Raw genomic sequence first — 19,222 nt, forward strand, 5'->3', positions numbered from 1 at the left:
ATCTGTACGTTACTTCACTGGCGCTCTCAGCACAGCTGGACCCCTGACAATGCTACACATGAGAATCCCCAGTCCTGGCCCAAGCAATCTGCGGGACACCAGCCTCCCAAGCAGGCCCTGGTCTCATCTCAGGTGAGAGCCTGTGCAGGTCACGCTGCACATGAACAGTACCTGAGGAGCTCAGCAGCCAGACTATACTCAGGGGATCCCGGGAACAGGCCACAAGCCAGCGAGGGGAGAGGATCCTCAGGAGCCCACCAGCTCAGCTCCTCAATGACATCCGATTCCCACCCCCACGAGTACAGCCCCTCGTTCTGCTGGGCAGCTGCCTGCTGGGAAAGGCTGAAATTTAACCAAAACCGAGCAGCATGAGGGAACTGAAACTCTGACCTTCAGCTCCTCAAGGTCGCTTGGACGTCTGGATTTGCTTATGCCAAAATCTGCCAGGCTGCTGGGTCCGTATCCCAACTTCCCCTTCAGCAGTCTGGGGAGAGCCACACGTCGGCCTGGCTTCAGTCTCTCTCTTTCTCCCTCGCTGAAGTTTTGTGTTTTCTCATAAATAAATATTTTAACTGGAAATTTCCAAGCGTAAGCCAGGCCCAGAATGTGAACTCACATGTACGGTAATAGAAATCATCAGTTGCCATGACGACCTGTTCTAAGAGCAGACTGCAGTCACATGAGCTGAGAGTGCAGAGTAACAGGAACACATCAGAGAGCAGGGCCACTTAACCTCAGTTGCTGCCAGCTATTGTGCAGAATGCAATTGAATTTAGGCCTAATTTCTGATAGTGCAAAGGAACAAAATTTCCCTACAGATTTTAATCTCACTCCGGCAGCAGCAGCCAGTGCTCACAGCCTGGTCAGGCCTTCTTTACAGTCTTATGCTTCACCACTTCATTACTCTTCTTTTTAATAACAGGAGCTTCCCCTCCCACTGCAGCATTTTGCATGTCCCTCTGCAGCCTGGAAGAAGCGCCCTGCGGCAAGGAGTATGGCACGGCCACTTGGGCTGTGCTGCTCCTGCAGCCCTAGGATGGTCTTTATTGTAATAATAACAAACAAGAAAAAAATTTAGAGCTTGAATTTTTGCCCTAAGCATAGTTGGGTTCTTAAGGCCCTTAAGCAGCTGTTGAAATGGTTAAGATACATGACTAGTTTAGAGAGACAGGCAGACATGCTGAACAGGTGACTGAAGCCCAAGCAAGGCAGAGGTGATGTTGGTGAGCAGAGGAAATGCACTCGGAAGAGTTTGCAGTGACGGTGCAGCATCCCCTGGTAAAGGTTCACAGCCACAACTGGCAATTCGGTCCATAGCTGAGAAGTGCTCCTGGACTTCTCACTGGTGCTAAGCTCTCACACAACAGCACCCGTGAGAAACGCTATCATCTCCAGTTGGCGAAGAGACTCTGCCGAACGGTGGCCTGGCCTTGGCTACCCACGCCTGTGTCACCAGCCATCTGGTCAACAGCAATGCAGAATATGTGGGCATGAAGCCATCAGCCTTGAGGAAACTCCGGCTGGTACAAAATGTGGCAGCGTCTCCTCAGCAACACAGGCCACTGCAAGACCGATCACTGCTCTATACACGGACTTCCCCCAAAACCTCGAGTCATGTTCAAAGTCCCAGCCCTTATCTTCAAGGAGCGCCGTGGCCAGGGCCTTATAAGCGCCTTATAATCCAGGCTGAGGGCTATGGACAACAACTCTGCTCCGACCACAACTGAACTGTCTGCAATAAAAGCAAAGCTTGTCTGCAGGAGACAGAGTCTTTTCAGGGACCTGTCCTACCTTAGGTACACGACTCCATTACTGTAGCATCAAGAGCCTCAAATCTTTCCAGTACTTCTCTCCACCACCCCACATCTCCCCTGTGCAGCAGGCAGGACTGTCATCCCCACTGTACACATGGGAGAGGGCTCGGAGAGACTCAGGCCACACAGGGAATGAGTGGTGGAGTAAGGAAGTGAACCTGGATCCTTGAGACCCCAGGCTAAGGCCCTAACCACTGGACCATGCATCCTGCCTGCCAAGCGTGTGGAACAAACTCTCACAGGAACTGAGGCCATCCCAACCCTCCCACACTCCGCTCTCTGTGCCAGACACACTTCTTGGACATAAACATGGAGCACCAGGGGCATTCCAAACCAAAGCACTCCACACACAATTCTCCCCCAGGCGGGGACATGGATGAAAACAAACCGTATGTGACAGACGTTAGTCACATCCCTTCGGAATGAGGGACTGGAAGGGACCTCCTGTCACCAAGTTCAGACCTCTGAAATCACAGGCCACCCATCATTTAATCCTGTTCATAAATGTAGCAAGCTCCATCTTAAACCCAGTGAGGGTGTTTGCCCCCCTGCACCTGTGGGAGGAGGGTCCAGAATCTCCCTCCTCTGATGGCTAGAAACCGTCTGCTCATTTCCAGCCTCAATTTATTAAGGGCCACTTTATTTCCATTTGTTCTTGTGCCAACTTTGTCTTCAGCTTAAATAGCTCTTCACCCTCCCTGGTGTTTGCCACCGATGTGTTTCTACAGCAATCAGATCCCCCCTAGCCGGAGTTTCACTACGCTAAACAAACTAAGCTCTTTTAGTCCTGTAACAGGGTGGCTTGTCCCTTAAGAACTGAATGGCCTATAGCCAGCCAACCCTGATTACTACAAAGGTACACCTGGTCTGGATCTGGTAGGGCCTGGAAGCGGCCTGCCAAAGCAGGAAGGCCTGGGAGGAGGATGTGGCTGAGAGGAAAAGGACGCCAGGGCCAGAGGACTGAGCTCCAGCAAGAAAGGGATGGGATTGGCAGCTTCAGGTGAAGCAGATTGGGACTGAGGAAGAGCTCCAAGTATGGCAGAAGAACCAGGCCAAGGATGAACTTTTGGGTTATGGTTATGGACTTTATTCTGGGGCCCTGAGGATTGTTTGAACCATTTCTGCTATTAAACTAGCCTTAGGGCTGAGGCTAACAGGGGGAAGGTGCCTGCAAAGCAACCCCTAGGCATGAAAAGGCCAGGGCTGGCCTTACCATGAGGCGGCCGCCTCAGGTGCCAGACAGGGGGGAGGGAGAGGGGGGGCGCCACTAGGACCCAGAGTGTAGAAAATTGTGTCTGCTGCTGGTGTATATGTATTCTCTCTGCTCTAGAGGCACAGAGATGGTGGAGTGCTGTGCTGGAGGAAGGAGGGGGCACAAGAGACATAACAGGCAGGCAGGAGAAAAGGTGAGAGGGAATAACAGAAAGCAGCAGGAGCTGCAGGGAGAGAGCAGAGGAGCCTCTTATGTATCTCTCTAGCACCCCCAGGAGCCTGGACTGATTCACACCAGATTCTCAGGGAGCTTCCTGTTTCCTGCTGCTTCCCTGAACCCACTTGAGGAGAACAGGCAGCCAACTGAAGCAGTAGGAGCCAGTTAGGCTCTTAAGACGCTGATATCTTCCCTCACTCAGGCCCTGCTACCAGCCTGCTTATTTGTCCCCTTCAACTGAGTGTTGAGAGCCACTCTAGCTGGCACAGAACAGCAGTCATGAGTGAAAGAAGAAAACGCCCCTCTGGGGCAGCATTCAGAAAAAGAAAGCAAGCAAAGGAAGCTTTTCTATCTAAGCAGGAAGGAGCTCTCCTGAGATACATAGACACAAATGTTCACGGTGAGCCTTCCGGCCCCAGTGAGGATGTGAGTGGTGAGGAGATGCCTAATCTTCCAGTTAGTCAGAGTGCAGGTGACCTGGCAGCTACTGCAGCATCCATATCGCCATCTCAAATGGATGTAACCATGCACATTCCTGAAGAAAAGTGTAGATCAGAGGAGAGTGTGGTGGAGGTGCAAGAAACAGCTGCTGCTGAGTTTAGTTCCTTAAGTCTAGATGATCCAGGACTGTGGGACCCACTTGAGCAGTAGCCTGGGGGACTTCCTTGTACTGCATGGGCCACAGCAAGTGAAAAACTTCATGTTCCCCAAAGACAATTAAAATAGATGTTTCCATCCAACACATTACTGGTATGATGTGATCCCCAATGGTGACAAAGTAGAGAGGCAATGGCTTATGTACTCAAAAACCCAGAATGCTGCATACTGTTTTTGTTGCAAACTCTTCCAGTCTAATGTTCCAGCCACATTGGGTTCTACAGGAACAAAGGACTGGAAAAATCTGGCTAGAAATCTGGCATGCCATGAGAAGGCAGCAAATCACCAGAGAGCATTCCATAGGTGGAAAGAGCTTGAGATGAGACTAAGGTTAAAGGCCACCATAGATGATCAGTTTCAAGAGAAGATTGCATCAGAGTCTCTTTACTGGCAAAATGTTCTGAAAAGGCTCATTGCCATTGTGAGAATGCTTGCTACCCAAAACCTAGCACTACATGGCACTTCAGCTCAGCTGTATGTGCCAAACAATGGAAACTTCCTTAAAATTGTGGAGCTGATGGCTGAGTTTGATGCTGTACTCCAGGAGCATCTACGAAGAGTCACCACCCAAGAAATGTACACACACCACTACCTTGGAAAAACAATTCAAAATGAGATAATACAGTTACTGGCAACAAAAGTCAAACAGAAGATTGTGGCAGATCTGAAGTCAGCAAGATATTACTCTGTTATCCTGGACTGCACACCTGACATCAGCCATACGGAACAAATGACTTTAATGGTGCGTTTTGTAACAACAACAGAACCTAGTGACAATGTCCCTGCAATGGTGACTGTCAGAGAGCATTTTCTAGACTTTATTGACATTGATGATACTACAGGAGCTGGTATGACAAATGTGCTCCTTAAAAAGCTGGAAGATACGGGAGTTGCGATAGCTGACAGGAAAGGTCAGGGCTATGATAATGGTGCCAACATGAGAGGAAAGAACAGAGGAGTGCAGACACGGATGCGAGAGTTAAACCCTCGAGCTTTTTTTGTCCCATGCAGTTCTCATTCATTGAACTTGGTCGTCAGTGATGCAGCATCAGCTTCTAGTGAGGCTGCTGAATTTTTTAATGTAATTCAAAGCATCTCTGTATTTTTCTCTGCATCAACTCATCGATGGCAAATTTTGAAGCAACATCTGGGAACATCCTCTCTGACACTGAAACCACTGAGTGCCACACGATGGGAAAGTCGAGTGGAGGCGATAAAGCCTATCAAACACCAAATTGGGAAGATAGATGATGCCATAGTTGCCATTATGGAGGATAATGCTATGACAGGAACTGTTCATGGGAGAACAGTGGCAGAGGGAAATGGAATCACCAGAAACATACATAACTTCAAATTTCTGTGTGGCTTAGTGTTGTGGCAGGACATACTGTTTGAAATAAATGTTGTAAGCAAGAGACTCCAAGGTGTTGACCTTGATATATCTGGAGCTATGGAACAACTGGACAAAGCAAAGTCATACCTACAGTCTTACTGGTCAGATGAGGGATTTCAAAACATTCTGAAGAGTGCACAGAAGTTGGCAGAGGAACTTCACACTGAAGCTATTTTCCCACCCATTCAAGAATACAAGAGTCACCGAAGAAGAAGACATTTTGATTACGAGGCACGGGATAATCCCATAAGAGACCCCAAACAACAATTCAAAGTTGAATTCTTTAACCAGGTGCTAGATTGTGCAATACAGTCAGTTGAAGAACGTTTCATGCAGCTCAAGGAACACAGCAGTATATTTGGGATGTTGTATGATATTCCAAAACTCCTCACTATACTTGAAGACCTACACCAGCAATGCAGGGAACTAGAGACAGTGTTGACACATGATGACATGCGCGATATTGATGAGAGTGATTTAGGTGATGAACTGAAAGCCTTTTCAAGATACATTTCAGCAGGATCAACTCCAAAGGCTGTTCTGGAATATATGTGCACAACTAAGATGACCACCCTCTTTCCAAATGCTTTTGTTGCTCTGTGCATACTTCTAACACTTCCTATAAAATAAAATATTAATCTCCTAGAACTGGAAGGGACCCTGAAAGGTCATCAAGTCCAGCCCCCTGCCTTCACTAGCAGGACCAAGTACTGATTTTTCCCCAGATCCCTAAGTGGCCCCCTCAAGGATTGAACTCCCAACCCTGGGTTTAGCAGGCCAATGCTCAAACCACTGAGCTATCCCTCCCCCTGTGAAAGTTACCAGTGGAGAATGCAATTTCTCCAAGCTGAAGTAAATAAAAACACATCTACGCTCCACAATGACACCAGAGAGGCTGGTTGGCCTTGCAACCATCTCAGTAGAGCATGAGCTGGCCCAACTATGGACCTTCAGCAGGAAGCAGTTCAAATCTTGGCAACCAAGAAGGCACGGAAAGCACCACTTTGATTATTAAAACAGATAAAAATGCCAGTGTTTACTATGCAGACAAGAAAAGTCACATTTGCTGTTCAGGCGTTTGAAAGTTAAGTGTTAAAATTTTTTAACAAGGCATTTTAAGTTGTTAGTTTTCCTTTATTGGGATAGGTAGCAGAGCAGTACCATGAGAGGAGTAGAACAGGAAGAAGGCAGAATTGAGACCTTTCAAAGTTTTGGCCCAAGTGAGGGGGCATGGGGGCATCATTTGAGCTCCCCGCCTCAGGTGCCAAAATGTTGTGGGCCAGCCCTGGAAAAGGCACCTCAGTAAACAGCAACCCTGCTACAACTCTTCTCTTGTAAGATCGGCCCTCCATTCCCTGCTCATCCTCGCAGCCCTTCTCTGAACCTGCTCCAGTTCAGATTAATCTTTCTTGAACATGGGTGACCAGAATACTAGTGTGTCCCAGATGAGGCCGGGCCAGTGCCCTGTCCAATGGCATTAACACATCCCTGTCTCTACAGGAAATGCCTCACCTGATGCATCCTAGGATCACCTTTGTCTTTTTCGCAGCCGCATCATGCTGGCAGCTCACAGTCATCCTAGGACTGACTAATACACCCAGGTCTTTCTCCTCCCCCTCTATGGTTTCCAGCTGATGAACCCGCAGCTTAGAGCAGAAATTCTGATTATGAGCCCCTACGTACATGGCCTTGCACTTTGTACTATTAAATTTAAACCCATTTCTATTACTCCAGCCATCCAGTCCTTTCTCTATAATAGTTAGGGCTGTCAAACGATTAAAAACCACAATTAATTGAGAGATTTAAGAAAATAGTTGTGATTACTGTTTTTACAGTGCAAATATTTATAATAAAAATAATTGTATAAAGTGAGCACTGTACACTCTGTATTCTGTGTCATAGTTGAAATCAATATATTTGAAAATGTAGAAAAACAGCCAAAAATATTTATAATAAATTTAAATTGGTATTCTATCATTAACAGTGCGATTAGAACTGCAATTAATTGTGACTTTTAAAAATCTAGTTAATTTGTTGTACGCTAATCGCACGCATGTCTGCAATTGACAGTCTTCATAATATTCCGATCCTCCTCTATACTGACGATGTCTCCAAACTTCATGTCATCAGCAAAGTTCATTAGCGCACTCCTGCCTCTTGTTCCAGTCAGGAATGAAAATGTTAAATGAGACTGGTCCCCAAACTGGTCCTTGAGGAGCTGCTTTTAGCACAGCCCCTTGTCATCTCCCTGTTAGCCAGTTCCTGACCCACCATAAAATACCCCTATTAATCCCCATATTCTCCAGCTTTACTAATAATTTCCCAAATGGCACTGTATCAGGTGCTTGATTGAAGCCCAGATAGATTAAATCTACTCCATTCCCCTTGTTTAAGAAATCAATTATCTTATCTGGTAAACTTATGTTGCATTTTATCCCATTTTCCTTTTACCTCCAAGTCTTTAATTATTTTTTCCTTCAGAATTTTTTCTAAACTCTTGTATACTATTGAGGTCAGACTAACAGGTCTGCAGTAGCCTGGTTCACTCCCCCCTTCCCTTTCTTATATATAGGGACTATCTTTGCCATTTTCTAGTCATATGGGACCACCCCAATTATATTTGCTACTGGATTAGCAATCTCATGTCCCAGTTCTTTCAGTATTCTGGGATGGAGATTATCCAATCCTCCTGATTTGGGCACATTAAGGTCTTTGAGTTTTGTTTTCATCTCAGATCTGGTAATTTCCATGTCTATACACTCATTCCCATTAACCATCTTGCCCTTTCGCCCACATTCTACATTAGCTTTATTAAAGACTGAGGCAAACATTCATTTAGTTTTTTGGCCATACCTAGATTATCTGTAATCTCTGCTAATTAAATTAATAGGCAGCAGGGTTAAGGAAACATAAGGAAGTAGTTCTTCACACAGCACACAGTCAACCTGTGGAACTCATTGCCAGGGGATGTTGTGAAGGCTAAAAGTATAACACCTATCCTCCATGAGTTTATCTATCAGTGGCTATTAGCCAAGGTGGCCAGGGTTTCCCTAGCCTTGGAATGCTGGAAGTTGGGACTGGACGACAGGGGATGGATCACTCAATAATTGCCCTGGTCTGTTCATTCCCCCTGAAGCAGCTGGCATTGGCCACTGCTGGAAGACAGGATCCGGGGTAGCTGGACCATTGGTCTGACCCAGTCTGGCTGTTCTGATGTCCCTCATCCTCACTGCATAGGGGCCCCACTTCTGTTTCTGATCTCTCTGTATTTATGTGACTAAAGACCTTTTTACTCTGTTTTTTCTTTGCAAGGTCTAACAGAGCTTGACTTTTGGCAAATTTCACTTTCTCCCTACACTTTTTGACCTCCAAGATGTAGCCCTCTTTGCTGATCAGTCTCTTCTTCCATGCCTTGTAGGCACTCTGCGTCCTCCTACTATCCTTTGGGAGGCGGTGATTCATCCAGTTAGGTCTGAACCCCTTTCCCACAAGCTTTACTGGCTTGGAATGCACATTCCAGATAGCTTTTGCACCTTTGACTTGAAGAAATTCAAAGCCTCTTACACATTTACGTCCCTGAGCTCTTCAGTCCAGTTGTCTTTGCTAATTTGTTCCCTCAGTTTCCCAAAGTCTGTCCTTTTGAAATAAAAAACCTTAGTTACTGGTTTGATTATCCTTCCATTGAATTTAAACTGAATCAACTTGTGATCACTTGAGCCAACGTTATTTGATACAGCCTATTCCCATTATTTCTATAATGTCCTCACTACTTACCAAAATAGAGTCTAAAATAGTATTGCCTCTTGCTGGTTCAGTGACTATTTGGTGAAGAAATATGTTGTCTATCACATTTTGGAATAACTAGGCATGACCATTATTAGTAGCATTTGTTCTCCAATCTATAGATAAGAAGTTAGTCTCCCATAATGGCATGATTTCTGATAGTGTTTCTCTCTCTAGTCATATCTAAACTTGACCCCAATAGAACCTTTCTCACAATCCTTCCCCGAGGTGATTTTGACCCAGACTGATTCTGTTTTATCCATACTCTCACTTCTTATTTCTTTACAGTCTACTGCACTATAGATGTACAACACTAGCCTACCACCTTTACTTTTATTTCTCTGTCCTGAACAGTGTATACCCGTCAATACCTGAATTCCAGCGTGGCTGCTAGTCCACCATCTTTCTGTTAGCCCTATAATGTCCAGGTTCACGTCCTGCACCAGTAGTTCTTGTTCTTCCATTTTGTTGCCCAGGCTCTTCACACTAGTGTCGAAATATCTCAGTTGTTTCTCTCTGACCTCACCCAATCTCACTCCCTGCACTACAGGAGGGTGTTCAGATAATAGGGGGATGAGGGCAGTGTAAGGACCTGTACAGAACAGAATAGAATCAGAGAACGCTTTGGCAGACATCATGGGGTCTTGCACTCAACATCCCAGCAACAAGGTAAGAGCTGGGCTCCCTGACAAGTCTGCTCCATGGCCCTTGGAGTCCCTGCACTGTTTGTATTAACATGGTAACTCACAGAAGAAGCCTTGGGGTGGGGTTGGTAGCCACCGAACACTCCCCGCAAACCCTGAGCAGAACTCAGCATCTCCTGCCTCCTTTTACACCCTGTGACGAGGCCTGAGTGGAAGCTGACACTTCAGCTTCAGTACAAGGTGTTCTTGCTCCTGGGCTCTGGTGTTTAAGGGGAAAGGGAGGCACCACTCCCCTGGTCAGGTCCCGTTAGTGGTCAGGCTGGACACCAGGAAAGGGAGAGACGCTCCTTCTCTGACTGTCCTCGCCAGGCTCTTGCTTTTGCAGTGACCTCCCCATTATTAGTGTCACTTCTTAGTGACTAGGAGCCTGTTTCAATAGCTAAACAGAGACCATCTGGAGCTGAGTTTTAAGGATGAGCGCAACTGAGCTCAAGACACCCATTAGTAACCTTTAACAGGGGAGCGGAGTGGAAAAGCTCATGTGTTTGATTCCAACTGCAAAGCGAAAGGTGTCAGCCACTTCACCTTCGGTGAAGCTGGAACAGAGGGGAAGGAAGGTAGCTGCACTGGTTTCAGATCATGGTCGGATTTCCAAGCAGGGCTAGTCTGATCTTCAGGATCACTTCTCCACCCACAACAGCTCACTTCTCCAAGTACAGTGTGTGTGTGTGGACATGTATAGAAGGGAGCTGGGGAGCATGGGCTGGACCAGCTGGTGCTATTAGCAGTGCTGTATGCACAGAAGAGGGGAGCAGTGCAAGTCGCTCTCTGGCTAAAGAGGAAATATCTGGTGAGAAATGAAAAGGTTTTGTATTAGAGATCAGTAATCAGGCAGAAATTCTCACACTAGGAGCAGAGGGTGCCATACGACATTGCTCCCTTCACAGCTGTGTCCTACACAGCACCTGGGAGGTGAACCTGTGGTTCCCACCATCACCTTCTCTTCTGGCACGTTAGTTTCCTTCCTGACTAAGAAGATTCCAGCTTAAACCCCAGGACAAACCTACCCTGCAGATTTCTGCTGAAGCAAAAAACAATGTCCTGCTACTGCTGATAAACTGGGGTGCAGAATTAAGTCTCACTATCAATATATGCTGGCAGCTGTTACCATGGTACCTTACCAAGGAGTTCCAAATCTTCTGTTGTTTTAAGTGTCGTGTTCAGAGCTCATTAGAAGGAGCCAGACGGAGAGCTCTGGAGACGGAAGCTCTCGACCCACAGCAGATCCAGGCCTGGCAGCTGCAGTGCTAGCTTCCTCCCACTGCCCAGCCACGTGCATCAAGCCTGCGCTGGAGGCAATGTCTGTCTCCATGGCCAATGTGCCTTTTGGCTCTGTGTCAGGATATTACCAGAGCCCCGATTTGTGCCTGTTGTGATGGTCGCCTTGTGACATGGACACAGCTCAGCAGAAAGTGAACAAGGACACATGCTACCAAACAGCTATTGGAGGGGAACTACTAAGGACTTCTCTATGGGAGGAAATTTCTTGGCCCAGCTACACCAGAAGTTATTCTGCTATTGTTACAGCGGCGCCAGTCCCCATGAGGACACTGCTCGTATAGACAAGCCCTAGGCTAGGGCAGATTCAGATCAGCGACATGGAGGTTACAGATTCTGTATCTCCAGCCCCGTCTCATGACCAGTGCAGCTACATCTGCTCACACATCATATGTGTTCCGAGACAATACAATCACATGTACCCAGCTTTCCACACCCACCCTGCCTTGCAGCTCTGCCAGCCAGAACTGTCCTCACCATTTTAGAGCTGGTATTTGCCTGTGATATAGCAACATTTGCCATTTGCATTGGTGCAAAGCGGTAAAACAACAAAAACAAAGGTGTGTAGGGAGCGTTGGGTTTCTGACAAGCTATAAAGTCTGTTGGTTGGAGCAAGTAACTGTTCATGCCACGTTGCCTGTTTCCAGATATGCCCTTTGTTCTCTCATAGCAGGGCTGTCCTGACTATCCTGTGGATGCCCTGGGTCAACTGGTTATTTCTCATTTTGTTTTTCATACTTTGAGGTTCATTGTTTTTTCTCCCCACAACCTGGTGAAGCAATGAGCTATGCAGGAGGAAAAGGGGCCAAACCATGAACAGCTGTGCCTGAACTCGGCACTTGGAGGCAATCCACATGTCCACCGCATCATGGGTCTGCTATTAAAACAGGTGTTTAGGTAACAACCCAGTCATCCATCAGGCAGCATTTGTGTATATTAATTATCCTGTGCTTCTCTTTGGAGCACGGATTTGCCATATGTAACACATAAGCTGTTTCCACCTTGATCAAGTTTGTCAAATCCAGCAAAGGCGCTAGTGCTCCATGAGGACCAGACCAAGACCAGATTTCAACTTCCAAACACTTTTGCTCTAATGCAGCCTAAAAAAATGTGGTTAGAATATCTTTAGAACCAGAAAAAGTGTATTTTTTCCAAACTCAATAATTACTGATGAGGCTCGTAAATCTTGGCAAATCTTGGACAGAGCATCACCCTGGGAAATTCCAGGTCAAAAGAGGCATGTGAAAATGGGAGCTTTGAAGGGAGAATGGTTTGCAACGTCTCTCTCTCTCGTTACTGTGGTACCTGTCAGGCCATCCTATAACCTTAACAAATGTGAGTACCTGTTATAACACACAGCACTTACAAGTGTAGGGGGGATATAGATACAAGGCAAAGAAATTAAATGCAAAAACTTATGCTAATGAAGCATCAAGCTTGCAAAGTTAAACAGGAACTGCAAAAGTAAGGGTTGAGAGCACAGCCTCCCTCATGTCCCTGACATGCCTACATAAATAATTAAGGGACTACTTACGCTAAACGATCTGTTGGACCTTGTATTCAGCTGTGAACTCTGACTACCTTTCCCAGACATGAGGAAGAACTCCGTGTGGCTCCAAAGCTTGTCTCTCCACCAACAGAAGTTGGTCCAATAAAAGAGATTACCTAAGGAAAAGCATTTCTGTCCTGATGACTTCCTATCCAAAGCATCAACACCACATTTCCAGTCTGCACACCCAAGTAGTTCACTGTAGATGTGAGAATGCCACAAATGAGCTGTTAAAATCCTACCTATTCTTTATCTGTTTACAAGACTTGCTCCCCAAGCCAGGAAGACGAGAAATGGCTTGGAGTGCTAATAACTGCATAATGCACACTAAAAGTTCAACCGTCCTTCGTAACCAGTCATGACACTCATCTGATTCAGCAACACACTGCGTTCACACTGCTGTTTTTTCCACAACACAGCCATGTGTCAACCAAGCTTGTCACCCACACCTCTCATGCTGCCCAGCTGTCTGCATCGGTGCATTCTGGGAAGTTCAGGACCGTTTTCTACAGAAGATGTGCACACCCCACAGCATGTAGCGCAAGGCACTTTGCACAGAGCTGAGGAAGGTGGGCCTGCCGTCCAGTTCATTAGAGGGTCTGTGAGCACAGCAAGCCAAGCATTACAGCTTGGTTACAGGAAGACAGACATGCTGGTCTTGGCCTCTCTAAGGGGTGAAAACACTTTTAGCTGCCACGGTTACTACGCATTGACCATCCTCTTTAGAGCCAGCCATGCCAGTAGCCAGCTACAAATGTGGTTAGAAGCAGTAGTGTAGAGTGGCCTTAGAATGTACCGGATTCCCTCCAAATGGAGTATGTGAAGGGCCAGGTGCTTTTCGAGAGGGGAGAGGGAGCGAATCAGGAAGCTTGTCCAGTGGGATGGGAAATCAGAATGATTCTCAGTGGGGAGAGGGCTGAAGAATCATCAGCATGGGAGAATAGAGGGCAGTCAGAGCCAAGGAAAGGAAGTGGGGTGGTTAGAGCTTGTTGTGGGGAAGGGGGTCACTCCAGAGCGTCTGGGGGGTGCAGTGGCATTCAGGCTAGCTCAGCAGCATGGAGTGGACACTACACAAAGCAGTAAGTCTAGTGAAAGTTGCACCCCTATAGCCCTGGGCTGCCATTCATGTGACAGGAATAAGAAAGCCCAAAGCAGCAGAATTCCCCCAAACCCAACTCAACCTCCTTTGCTATGACTCAGCTCCCCACAATCAGGCAAGCGCTGGAGGTGAGAGAGAAGCCCTGTCTCACTTTAATTACTGCCTTAATGGTATTCTTTTCAATGCCATGTTAATTGAAATTAAACAGCTGCCACGTTCTGGCGGGGACAAAAGCAAATCCTCTCTCATTCCTCTCTGATTTAATGAAGACTGACATGCTGTGAGAAAACAAAAAGGCAATACAGCTGCCATATTTCACTGAAACACATACACAATCACCAATTAAAGACAAAAGGAACTGTAAACCAGAGGAGGGAACAAGTTAAAAAGAACAGACTGAGAAGCAAAATCCACAGTACCTGCCTTAAAGAGACCAGCAGCCACTGTTCAGGTCAGGCCCAGGAACTGTCACTGAACTCGAAAATGCCAGCTTGGTCCAATAATTCCAGCCCTCTCTCTGTCTTCCTGCTTCGATCCCTGAGTCCCCAGCAGGTCCGAGGAGAACAAAAAACAGAGCTCCACATGTAGCTGCCTCATCTCCCCCCACAGCCTCAGCATGAGACGCAGGGAAGCCGAGGGCAGAAACCTGATCTACAAGTGAGATAATCAGGAGCAAGAGGGGATGGCGAAGATGATGTGGGGAGAAAGTGGGGCATGGATGCTGCCTATGTAAGTACCAGGAATATAAACAAACAGCACAAGTCTGTAGGGACAAAATTAGAAAGGCCAAGGCACAAAATTAGATTAAACTAGCTAGAGACATAAAGGGTAACAAGAAAACATTCTACAAATACATTAGAAGCAAAAGGAAGACAAGGACAGGGTAGGCCCGTTACTCAACTTGAGGCTGTGTGTGCGTGGGAGAACAACAACAGAAAATGTGGAAACGGCAGAAGTGCTAAATGACTTTTTTGTTTCCGTTTTCACCAAAAAGGTTAGTAGTAATTGGACATCTAACATAGTGAATGCCAGTGAAAATGAGGTAGGATCAGATACTAAAATAGGGAAAGTACAAGTTAAAAATTACTTAGACAAGTTAGATGTCTTCAAGTCACGATGGCCTGATGAAATGTATCCTAGAATACTCAAGGAACTGATCGAGGAGATATCTGAGCCATTAGCAATTATCTTTGAAAAGTCATGGAAGGCGAGAGAGATTCCAGAGCACTGGAAAAGGGCAAATATAGTGCCCATCTATAAAAAGGGGGAAAGACAACCCGGGGAATTACAGACCAGTCAGCTTAACTTCTGTACCCGGAAAGATAATGGAGCAAATAATAAAGCAATCAATTTACAGACATCTAGAAGATAATAAGGTGATAAGTAACAGTCAGCATGGATTTGTCAAGAACAAATCATGTCAAACCAACCTAATAGCTTTCTTTGACAGGGTAACAATCCTTGTGGATTGGGGGGAAGCGGTAGATGTGGTATATTTTGACTTTAGTAAAGCTTTTGATACTGTCTCGCATGACCTTCTCATAAACCAACTAGGGAAATGCAACCTAGATGGAGCTACTATAAGGTGGGTGCAAAATTGCCTGGAAAACTGTTCCCAGAGAGTAGTTATCAGTGGTTCACAGTCAAGCTGCAAGGGCATATTGAGTGAGGTCCCTCTGGGATTGGTCCTGGGTCTGGTTCTGTTCAATATCTTCATCAATGATTCAGATAATGGCATAGAGAGTACACTTATAAAGTTTGCGGACGATACCAAGCTGGGAGGGGTTGCTTTGGAGGATAGGATTAAAATCCAAAACAATCTGGAAAAACTGGAGAAATGGTCTGAAGTAAATAGGATAAAATTCAATAAGGACAAATGCAAAGTACTCCATTTAGGAAGGAACAATCAATTGCACATATATAAATGGGAAATGACTGCGTAGGAAGGAGTACTGAGGAAAGGGATCTGGGGGTCATAGTGGATCACAAGCTAAATATGGGTCAATAGTGTAACGCTGTTGCAAAAAAACCAAACATCATTCTGGGATGTATTAGCAGGAGTGATGTAAGCAAGACTCAAGAAGTAATTCTTCTGCTCTACTCCGTGCTCATTAGGCCTCAACTGGAGTACTGTATCCAGCTCTGGGAGGCACATTTCAGGAAAGATGTGGATGAATTGAAGAAAGTCCAGAGAAGAGCAACAAAAAAGATGAAAGGTCTAGAAAACATGACCTATGAGGGAAGATTGAAAAAACTGGGTTTGTTTAGTCTGGAGAAGAGAAGACTGAGGGGGAACATGATAACAGTTTTCAAGTACATAAAAGGTTGTTACAAGGAGGAGGGAGAAAATTGTTCTTGTTAACTAACCTCTGAGGACAGGACAAGAAGCAATGGGTGTAAATTGCAGCAAGGGCGGTTTAGATTGGACATTAAGAAAAACTTTCTGTCAGGTGGTTAAGCACTGGAATAAATTGCCTAGGGAAGTTGTGGAATCTCTACATTGGAGATTTTTAAGAGCAGGTTAGACAAACACCTGTCAGGGATGGTCTAGATAATACTTACTCCTGCCATGAGTGTGGGGGACTGGACTAGAGACCTCTCGAGGTCCTTTCCAGTGCTATGATTCTATGAGCAGTGAGTGAACCCAGAGTTGGCTCTCAGCAGAGAGTGCCCATGGAGTCGGGGATCTCGAAATCATTGTGTGCTTATTGGCTACATGGCTTGAGAACAGCAAAAGGCTGGTACTCTCTTATCAGCTGCACAAGAGCTCAGGTCAGATGGTGTAGTTCTTTTTTAGAATTATAATGAAGTTCATATAATTAAAAAAACCCTCACCGATCATGAACAGTGTCACGCTGCTTACAATCTGAAATCCACCTTCCTGGACGTCCTTGCAGCAAACTCACTTCCCAGGTGCATATGGTCTCGCTACTATCAGTGGATTTTAAAAAGAAATGTAATTACACATTTGCAACACTGAGAGCCCATGTCTCGGGAACTGGGTGGCTCTTGGAGAGCCTATCTGAGCCCTGGTGCTGGGGGACCCCAGGACCCTCCAGCATGGAGGAGGAGCTCTAAGATTTGTTTTCTCTGGGGACTGGGAGGGGAGGCGGAAAAGCGGATGGATGGAAGATCCCAGTACTGGTCAGTGGTGGAGAGAGCAGAGTTGTGGGACCCCAGGTTCTGGTACAGCGGGGAGGGGGACCCCAAGGCTGGAGAGCTGAAAGGCAAGGAGGACCCTGAGGCAGGGAGGTGATAAGGGCTGGGCCTGGCCTGGAGGTGGCATTGGAGGACCCCACCCAGTGCTGGGAGAGGGGAAAAAGGGCAGTGGAAGGGGGAGGTGTGGGACATTGCAGGGACGCCAGTGCTGGGTGACGGATGATGGAGACTACTGGCTGGCACTCACTTGTGCTAGGGCCGAGGGTCCTGCCGGAAAAGGGAAGGGTCCGCTTGAGGTGGAAGGGCAGGGTCAGGGTCAGCCTGCTCTGGCACTAGTGGTTGGGGGGCGCTAGGACCCTGCGGCAGCAGACGATGCCGGGAGCCAGCGGAGCGGAGCGCGCTGGGGCCGGGTTGCTTGCTGCTGTTGCCGCAGAGACTGAGCCCGAGCCCGGGGGGCTGTGGGCAAGAAAAAGAAATAAACGTCCGGGCCGGTGAGTGCGGGGTGCGGGCCTGACCCCGGCTGCCGGCGTCAGGCTCCCCGCTAGTGCCCTGGACTGCCCTGGCCTCCCCGCGCCTCCCCGGAAGCGAGGGGCCCAGGGTGGTTGTCCCGGTCCGTCCTGTGGACGGGATGGCTCTGGGAGGCGGAGTCCCCAATGACTGCATTGTGTTCTGCAAAAGTGTGGTCTCACACCCATGTCACTGCTCTACCGATCTCAGAGATAGTGACATCCTTGAAGAAGGCGACAGAAGAAGAGATGGACTTGGTAGAGTTGTAACCACTAGTCTGGAGGAGTCATGCTGTGAGCGTGGTCACACTGTCTGACGCAAGTTGAGACCCACTTAGAAAGACTTTGGGCTGATATTGCTGAGCCCTTGGGTCTTTCCACTATGGAGAGGAAAAGTCTAGGGGACTTCCTGAAGGCCTTAGTCCTGTCCAGGTAGAAGGCCAGGGCTCTCCTGTCCACCAGGGTATGCAGTATAGCCTCCCTGTTGTCTTGGTGAGGCTTGGGGTAGAAGACTGGAAGGAGAATCAACTGATTCATGTGAAATGGGGAGGTTACCTTAGGGATGAATTTTGGAGGCGGCCTAATTGTACTCTTGTCTGGAAAGAATACCGGGGGGGGGGGGGGGGAGGAAGGGGGCAGGGATGCACCATCAGAGCAGCTCTCTCCCCTATTCTCCTGGCCAAGATAATCACTATCCGGAAGGCTGTTTTCATTGATAGGTGCGTAAGCGAACAGATATCCATGAGTTTGAAGGGGGGCCTAGTCAATCCTTTCAGTACCAGGTTAGGTCCCACGTGGGAGTTGGAAGTCAAGGTTGTGGGAAGAGGTTTACTATACGCTTGAGGAACTTCTTAGTGATTAGGTGAGTACTGAGTACCTGTGTACAGGTTGGTGGAAAGCTGTTAAAGCTGCTTACTGGATCCTGAGAGAGCTTAAAGACAGGCCTGATCTCTTTAGGGTCAACGCATAGTCTAGGAGACGTGGAAGAGTCGCGGATGTTGGGGAGATTTGTTGGGAAGAGCACCCAATTTGAAATCTGGACCATTTCTGCAGATAAGTATGTCAAGTTGAGGACTTTCTGCTGTGAAACAGAACCTCTTGTACCACCCTTGAACAGGAGCTTTCTAGGTGTTGGAACCAAGCAGGAGCCATGCTTTGCGGTGGAAAATCCCCCAGTTCGGATGTAGGGTACATCCTGTTCTGTGAGAGGATGTGCGGAATGACTGGGAGAGGGATCGGTGGGCATGTCATGAGCTGTGACAGGTAAGGATACCAGGTCTGTCTCGTCCAAGTAGGAGAATTCAGAATGATGTGGGCTCTGTCTCTCTCAGGACCTTCAACAGTAGCGGAAATGGAGGAAAGGTGTAGAGAAGGTCTCTGTTCCTGGGAATGAGGAGAGCATCGCCCAGGGAATGATGACCTATCCCAGCTCCAGAGCAGTAGTGTGGACATTTCTTGGTCAGGTGAGTGGCGAACAGGTGGAGGGTGTTCCCCATCATCAAAATACGTCATGAAGTACTGTTGGGTGTATCTCCCACTCATGGTTGTGTGGGAATTTGCTACTGAGACTGTCTGATATCGAGTTTTGTGTGCCTGAGAGGTACACCACAGAGTGTAACATTGTGGGAGAGACACCAATTCCACAGCCTCATCACTTCTGCACATAGGGAGGGTGATCTGGGTCCCCTGCCAACTGATGTAGTACATACAGACTATGTTGTCTGTTAGGATCTTTGTGTGTGATCCTGTGATCAGTGGGAGGAAATGGGCGCAGGCATTTCTGACCACTCTTAGCTTGAGGAGATTTATGTGAAGGGACATCTTTGTCAGTGACCATTTGCCTTGCATCGT

General features: G+C 47.2%; 1 protein-coding gene across 1 annotated transcript in view; it reads right to left on the bottom strand.

Moving 5' to 3' along the window:
- Positions 1-19,222, bottom strand: part of PMFBP1 (polyamine modulated factor 1 binding protein 1) — a 353,820-nt gene that overhangs the window by 39,409 nt on the left and 295,189 nt on the right. Inside the window, exon 13 of the mRNA XM_065416399.1 lies at positions 14,279-14,298. Within this exon, the coding sequence (XP_065272471.1) occupies positions 14,279-14,298 (20 nt within the window). The remainder of the gene's footprint in view (positions 1-14,278; positions 14,299-19,222) is intronic.

The sequence above is a fragment of the Emys orbicularis genome, chromosome 14 (genome assembly GCF_028017835.1).
Source record: "Emys orbicularis isolate rEmyOrb1 chromosome 14, rEmyOrb1.hap1, whole genome shotgun sequence".
In the NCBI taxonomy this organism is placed as follows: domain Eukaryota; kingdom Metazoa; phylum Chordata; order Testudines; family Emydidae; genus Emys; species Emys orbicularis.